The sequence below is a fragment of the Austrofundulus limnaeus genome, unplaced genomic scaffold (assembly GCF_001266775.1).
Source record: "Austrofundulus limnaeus strain Quisiro unplaced genomic scaffold, Austrofundulus_limnaeus-1.0 Scaffold1754, whole genome shotgun sequence".
Taxonomy (NCBI): Eukaryota; Metazoa; Chordata; class Actinopteri; order Cyprinodontiformes; family Rivulidae; genus Austrofundulus; species Austrofundulus limnaeus.
In genome coordinates, this window is record NW_013954156.1 from 13,748 (window position 1) to 22,058 (window position 8,311).

Genomic DNA, 8,311 nt, shown 5'->3' on the forward strand with positions numbered 1-8,311 from the left:
TCTCTCTTCACCACGACGGACCGGTACAGCCCCCGCTTTACAGCAGACGCTGCGCCAATCCGCCTGTCGATCTCCCGCTCCCTTCTTCCCCGATTCGTGAACACGATCCCCAGATACTTAAACTTGTCCACTTGAGGCAGGARGACTCCCCTGACCCGTAGATGGCYCTCTACCCTTTTCCGGCTCAAGACCATGGCCTCGGATTTGGAGGCACTGAGCCTCATCCCGGCCTCATACCACAATTAATCGTGATTAATATTTTAGTCAATATTGCCCAATCCTAGAATATAGGCGGAGGTTCTTGGGTGGGCGGAGTTTGGCAAAACCATGTTTGCTTGGGCTTATCTTGTTGAGCAGGTTAAAAGATGAACAATGTCATAGTACAATTATTGTAAACAATTTAATAACTTCAAATTTGATGTGACTAGCACCTTCCTGTCTCGAGTTATGACTAAAATTAATATTTAGATTTAAAGTTACAGGTGTTTTCTGGTTCTTTTGAATGAGCTACAAGTTACCCCTGCTGCCCTATGTTCATCCAATCTTTATTCTTCTTCAAACCCCACCCAAAATAATCAATCCGACCAATCATGTTTTGGACAAACACCTGCCACACAAGAAGAAACTCCCACTTAAGGCCTCCACATACTCCATTCGGAGCCAAACGGTTGCGTTAATTTTTGCACACACCTTCCATGGCCCCTCAGACACACACCACCGAGCTCCAGGGAGACCCCTCCCGCTGTGGTATTTGTCACTGCACAGGTTTTCTTCTTCTTTGATCCACCATTATTTGTCCACAAAACTGTTTTATCTCCACTCATGAGTTTTTAGCCATTTGACTAACTTTATAAATGTCTGCTTCTGGGTACAACCGTCGGCTTCTGGAAGTGAGTAGTTTCCACGAACTCTACGTTCTTATGTGGAGGTAAAAAAAGTTCTCCCAGCAGGTTGTGACAAGAATGAGTGGAAGACTCGAAGCTGCAAACTGAATGACGCAACAATGAGAGGCAATGTAGGCAGTTCAGATGAACCATGCAGAGGCCTTTAGTGGTTGCAGAGACCCCCTTCRCAAATGTTTAGCAGTTGTAATGTATTCTGACTTCAGGTTGTTTTACATTAAATGATACAAAAGTGCCTGAAAACCAAGTCAATATGATTATTTGGAAGTCAAATGTTTTGTTCTTTTACCACCAGTTATAAGCAGCATTATTCTTAAATCTCTGAAGCGAAACTTGCATTTCTGTTGGTAGTTTTTTGGTTAAACAGAACATTTAAGCCAAAGTTATCCTCATTTACAAAAACCAACAATACACAAAATAATTATGTATTTATGTTTGAGTTCAACAGTTCAAGTCAGTGTACAAATACAATGTTTAGTTGCAAAATCTTTCCCATTATTTCAATGAAGTCATTTAGCAGATGCTCTAGTGTTTATAGTTAATTCACCAAGTAATTTACTCCTGTGTAATCCTAATCATGCAATGAAACTGCTGTTTCTCAGATTAACACAAAGTTAAAAAGACTCTTGTGTTTTCTCGGAGCATGTTTTTTTTTCCTGTCAGGGTTTCCCGACTGAAGCTTAATCATTTCCATGTTCTCAAGATCAGTTTGGATGAAGAATCATCTTGTCCTCCCAAGTCCCTCAAAATGGCARGAAAATTTGATGTCTCCTCTGCCAGCAGTGTTCCTGTGCGGATGAGAGAAATCTTAAAATTGCCGTTAAATTGCAGGATTTTGACTGTAATATCGGTAATCATGTCGTAAGAGTGGTTTTCTCCCGTTTTTTTTTCCCCCACCCGAACATGTGAAGTCTGATTTTTGAGGAGTAGTCCTGCTTTATTAAAGCCTTAAAGTATTTAAAGTGAATCAGCCGAAGCAGGTCTCCCCTGCTCTGAGGTCTGGTGGACACATCAACACYGAGCAGATCCGTGCGAGATGCCCCGTTGGCTGAAAGTGATCCTCCTGCCTGGCTGCTGTCCCGGACCCTGCAGGCTTCACACACACACATACACACACACACACGTAGACACACACAAACACAAGAGAGAGTGTATACACGCAAACATATGTTGTTTCACACGTTTTAGTCAACCTGCTGGTTCCAGTTCCCATCTCCTCGCTTCACAACAGTTTAGCTCCTCTACGTGTTTTCTGAAGCAGCAGGTAAAGCTGTTTGTGGGTCGGACAGTCCTGATGTACGGGGTCATTAAATCTGCCCGTAGCGCGCAGCGGTCGCTAATGCACTCTGTTTCTGTGTGTGTTTGTGTGCAGCTTGACAGAAAGAGCTCAGCTGTTGAAGAACGTCTTCAAGAAGAGCACAGTCAGTATGTACCGGTCCGACTCCATGCAGCAGAACCTGCTCCGTGAGTTCCTCGCAGAATCACATCTCTCTCTATTCTTTCTGTCCAAATCAGTTTCTGTGTTTGTGTAGCCTGAATGCATAGGTCACCTCAGTGACGTTTTGTATTGTTACACAGGAAAAGCTTAAAATATCCTGATGAGCAGAATATTTACAGTGGGGGAAAAAATAATTTTYAACCAAGAAGTAAGCTCCAGCTGGGCTGCCATCTCATATTTTTTTTATTTAACCATCTTGTTGTTGTTTTTATAACTTTTAACCCTTAAATGTGGAGACAACAGACCACTGTAAGAACAGCAGTTTACTGTCAAACATCATATTATCCTTTATCAGGGAGGAATTTGAGAACCAGCAGCTTTTTTTTTTCCAGAGCAGCTCATAAACTGGTTTTAATTGGCTGTTATTTGACGCTTGTTTTGTTGTTAGTGAAAATGCTTTCCTGTTTAATATCTTTAAAAGCACAAGTTTTTCTAAAGGCCCTGTCACACTTGACAACTTATGCCAACTTATGAAACGTTTTTTATGTCTAAATTGCTAATAGAAATAAATTTGATCAATTTGTTAGAATTACATTATGTACACGCCGAAAAGTAGCTTCCTGTTGATTTTTTCAATTCCATCTTCAATGTAGATGTCAGTTTTTATTTTATTTTATTTTTTGTTTTTGTTTATTTTTTTGGTCCAGTATAAAACAAGCAGCTCTAACTGTGTTTGTTTCTCTCAAATCTGGACCTGAATCAGAAAGGACAGGGCTCAGTAAAGTTGCCAAAAATCTATCAGATTTTTTTTTCTGTTTCGATGGTGAAAAGTTCCAGGCATAAATGTAAAATCACTGGTCGGGTCTTGTAACATTAAAACGATTCCTGTCTCCATGAGAAAGCAAAAAATAAAAAACAATCTGCTCCCAGTGGAGCCTGAAACCATTCAGAGTAAAATCCTTTACTTTTAATTCTAAAAAGGTCCAATCTTAGCCGTCAGGATAAAACTGCCCGGTGGTTTTCTTGGCGTGGGGTTTTAGGTTTTCTGTTTTTCTTTGTTTTGTTTGTATTTTTTGTGTGTGTCATTTGTCTGATCAGTTTGTTTTTTGTTTGTCTCGTAGGTGGGGATGGGATCGTTGTTGTGTGAAACCTTTTTTTTAAACTCATTATTCAAACCTCATCCTGCTGTAATCTCAGCTCCTCTGTAGCTGCCCGGTAGACGCCACTCTCCTTTCCGTTTGTGTCGTTTTTTTATTTTTATTTTTTATTTCCTGTCCTTCCTCCTRGTGTGTCTCCGTGTGTCCTGAGTTCAGCTCAGTAGAGCCAGATAACCATGAAATGATGAAATGTTGCYCTGTTATTCCCCCCACTCACAATGCACTCTCACACCAGCGGGGTCCTTTGAACTGGCCCGCTGGCCTCCAGCTACTGAGCAAGTCATTTGACACCTGAAGGTGAGTCAGGGGTCAGAGGTCAAGTGAGACCCTGAGTGTAGGTGTAGATGATGGAGCAGCTTTTACACTTCAGATAAACCTCATGGGGGGAGCTGATTGCCATGTTTGTGTTTTAGACTCTATACTTGTTTGGTTTTTTGGTTTTCACTCAGAGTCTTTGGGAAATCAGCTTTTTTTTTAACTAAGAAAAACTCATCTGTTAAACTAAGAACACAAAATGTCTTCAAAGCACTGTTTTCATTTGATTTTGACATGTTTTAGTTCTGAGTTCAACGGCTGGTTAGGTTGTGTTATCTGCGGTTTGGAAAACTGATACAGAAGAAGAAGAAAAGCTCCGAAAACGATGCAGAGGAGGAGAGAAAAGCAAAAAGGAAGATGACTTTAAGTTGATTAAATGAATTCAGCTGCATCTCTTTCCCCATCAAGCAGCATTATTATCTATCGTTATATCATCACTGCTAAAATACACTTTCTGCACATCTGAGAAGTTTGTCTCCATCCATAATTCTGACAGCCTGAAAAAAAAAAAAGTTCAATATTTTCCTAATAAATCTTGTGAAATTCTCGCGCTTCGATTTGACTTTAAGTGTTCTCATGTGCTGGCTGGCTCTGAACTTGCTCTCGYGTCTCTGTTCACACGTGTTCACGTCACAGTGGGAGATTTTCTGCTGCAGAGACGGTTTCACRGCGTGAAATACAAGAGATGGAGAATCTGTGAACACGGCACAGGAAGCGGGACGTGATTTGAAAAACGTGCTGTGGAAATCCATGTTTTTTTTTTTTAAAAAAAGCTCATTTCCCAAACTTTTTTGATTCAGTGCACATATTTCACGTGTGTTTATTGTATTGCGCTTTGATGTTTTCGGCTCGTTTTAACCCGTTTCCGCTCGTTTTCAGACGGCTACGCCTTTTCTCAAGATGAGAARGGGGTCGTGTCCCAGTCTGAGGTCATCAGAGCGTACGACACGACCAAACAGAGGACCAACGAGTGGTGAGCCCGCCCGGCCTTCCTGCTCCAGGCCCCTGACGCTTTGGAGCCACAGCTGCTGTTTCCACTGCTGATCAAAGCTGCGAGTGTACACTTCCACCTCCGAGGGAAGTCATGGACATAAGTTTGGATGACGTGAAAGAGACAATGAGTCATATTTTTAAAAAAAAAGTGAAACGGGGTTAAAAAAAACACAAGGAACAAAACAAAACGTGTTCACTATCAGCTGTATTTGTTTGTCCAGCAGACGTATTGAGCACTGTGCGTTCTTAATATTCTGTGGTCTGAACTTCTTCACTGTTCTCGCTCACTCCGTCGGAGCGAACCTCTCCTTAATTATTGAATGACAGCTTTCAGCACTGAGCCACCGAGCCTAAAGCCCGTCGTATGAAACCACTTTTAAGCACTGTAAAAGTTAAAAACACCAAACYAACGGCTTAAAGCAGGATTGCCAAAGAGCAGTCGTCGCCACAATCGTCCAAGCACCTGTGAATTGGGAGAACCTTCAAAACGGAACCAAACGTGTTCCCACGCCCAACAGACCACTCCCCGAGCAAATGTTTGTAAGCTTTTTCATTTTCTTCGTGCACTTACGTGAGCGTCTCTCGTGTGAAGCCTTACATTTGCTCACGCCTTCATCCTTTCTTTTAAAATGTGTTCTTTTTTATTCAACTTTTAGACGTCGTGCCTGGTTTGCTTCTTTACTTTTAATTATTTTGTGTTTTTTAAATATTTTAGTCTTGCAACCAGTTGTAGTTTTATATAGAGCTGGGTGGTATGACCAAAATTTTCTATCACGGTATTTTTAACATTTTCACCGGTTTCACGGTTTTTGACGGTATTTTTCTTTTCATCACAGCTCAGCTGATAATAAAATGTATAAACACTGCTTATTTACTTTTTTCTTTTACTGTAACTCTGTCGCTGTTTCCCTCCTCTATGTGTTTTTTCTCTGACTGGTGGTTGGAGACAGTAGTCACGCATTTTGGTCCAGTCATGAAGGAGGAGGGTTAAGAAAAGATTATGATCGGTTCTATTGTTTTGTTATTTAATAAAGCTTATCAGCACGACTCACCTTGCACACCAGTTAATTCCAATTCTACTACAAACTACTTCCCCCAGGCTTTTCACAATAGAACCACGTTAAGTCTCCATCTGCATAATGTCTCCATATTAACTAACCACGCGTTAAATCTAACCATGCACGTCACTGAAGATATGTTTACTACATTCAGCGATGGCGAAAACTGGATGTTTTTTTTTAACGTCAGTCAATATAAGCAGCGGAATCGCCACCCGTGGCTGCAACTAGCTGCTCCAAACATTAGCATGCTAACGCACATAGTGGTGCTGCGAGGAAAAGTGTCCACCAGGAAACAGTTCACTGGCGGCCGCGACAAAACGTTCCGCACGTGTTCAGGCTGTTTAAACCGGTATGTCCGGTATTCAGAAAATTCATATCATAACAAAAATAAAAATTGGTATTCGGTACAAAACGATATACCACCCAGCACTAGTTTTATATCCACCGTTTTTGTTGTTGTTAACAGCCGAAGTGCGGCGCTGCATTCCACAGATCGCTCCCGCTTTCACACTCACAGCGGTGCCTACCTGAAAACATCCCCTCTTTAGAAGACAGAGACAGCCAGGACTAGTTTAGTGCTTCGTGCGAACTCACAAAGACACCGTCACTGTCTCCCCACCGCAGTATTGCACTCCTACAGTGTTAAAATTACAGATTTGTTCCAGCAAAGGAGGAAACTCACAGTGACTGTAGTGTTTCCTACAAAAAAAAAAAAAAAAAAAAAAAAAAGAAAAAAATGGAGATTTTTATCCCTCTTCTAACATAAGTGCCATTAGCTTAAGGGAGAGAGAAATCTTAGCCAGGAAACTCCGCGACAGTATCGAAACTACTTTGTCTCTGTAGTTATTTTGTGGATTTGTATTTTTATATTGGAGATATATGACTTTTGCATTGATTGGCTTTGTAATGACTCGTCTGTAATGTTACATTTTTATTTTATTTTATTTTTTCTTGGATAAACTGGCAGGATGAAGAAAATGTAATGAGGAACTGTCTTGTTATTAATATGAATATCGTTACAGCTTGATTTGTTTATATTTAACTACTTATTGTCCGTGTGATTGCTTTCTTCTCCCTATGGGAGATCAGGTTTCTGAGTGTGTGTGTGTTTGTGTGTGTGTGTGGGTTCATAGCCTGCATGTGCATGTGCTGTATGTGTGAATGAGTTGTGTCACTACTGTGGATAACGTCTCTATTCGCTGCATGAGTGAGTCCTCTGTGTGAGACGGGGAGTTTAAGACGTCTCGGTGTTTATTTAATTTTTTTAAATTGTGTGTGTGTGTGTGTGTGTGTGTGTGTGTGTGTGTGTGTGTGTGTGTGGTGATGCTTGCATGTTGTCTGTCTGCACGACTTCAGGTATAGTTATGATTTCTCTCTGTGCTGATGCATGGCCCATATGAGAAAAGTGAGCCTGTCGGTGTGTGTATGTGTGTGTGTTTGTGTTTGTGTTCAGACTCGCGGCTTTAACAGAAAGTGTTGCACAACGCACTCGATGTACCTTTTACAGTCATGGATAACTGCTATTATTAAGTTTTTTGGTTTTAATTTCTAAAAATGTTTGTAACTTGTTCTTTCTTCATGCAGTGTACCTCTACTCTACAGGAATGCTCTTCTATGTTTATAGTTTCCAGTTCTTTTTATTTAATTTTTTTCTCTGCTTCTTATTGGTGTGAACACTTAACTGTCCAAACTTTCCAAACTGCTGAATGTAGATGTCGTCGTCGTAGAAGGCTTGGACTGTTGCTTCGTTTTATTTTTTGTTTTTTGGGGGTTTTTTTTCCAGAAAACATTAAACTCTGTTGTCCGTGAAGGCTGCATGAATGGAAAACACAACCTGTTCTTTGAAGTGTTAACTGTTCCGCTTTGATTCCCCCTCAAGTGTTGATCACTTTGCAAAAGAGGAAGAAAAAAAAAACAGTAACTCACCTTTTAACTTTTCTTTTTAATATCTGTTTATTTTATGTTCTTTTGTTCAATGATTGTTCTGCATGTTGGGACTGCAAACTTGTAAGTGTTGTCTTTTACTGCCATGAAGAACTGCTGAAATAAACTACAGTCATGGAGGAACCATGTGTTTAGCCTTCACTCTGTAGTCATCTTTTTTACCTGCTTTTCCTGTTTGGGTGGTGGGGGAACCGGTGCCTATTTCAATCAGAGAGGAGGGGGACAACTTGGACAAGTCCATCACTGGGATACATAAAGACAAATGAGTCAACGATTCACTCTCTCAGTCTCTCGCACCAAAGGTCAGTTTGGAGTTGCTAGTTAACCTAACATGTATGTTTAATGATCCGGTTTCTCTTTATTCTTTGTTTTTTCTTCCATACACTTTTAACTAGGGCTGCAACGATACAGGAAATTCATGGTTCGGTCCGGTTTGATACTTTAGTCTCACGGTTCGATATTTTTTCGATACAAAAAAGAGAAATGTCCATGCCTTTTAAC

General features: G+C 40.7%; 1 protein-coding gene across 1 annotated transcript in view; it reads left to right on the forward strand.

The window, feature by feature from the left end:
- The window catches only part of LOC106536282 (phospholipid-transporting ATPase IA), a gene marked incomplete at its 5' end in the record, with an annotated part of 19,314 nt that extends 13,701 nt beyond the window's left edge, over positions 1-5,613 (forward strand). Inside the window, 2 exon segments of the mRNA XM_014033490.1 lie at positions 2,275-2,366; positions 4,692-5,613. Coding sequence (XP_013888944.1) covers positions 2,275-2,366; positions 4,692-4,789 — 190 coding nt within the window.
- Between the last annotated feature and the right edge of the window lie 2,698 nt (positions 5,614-8,311).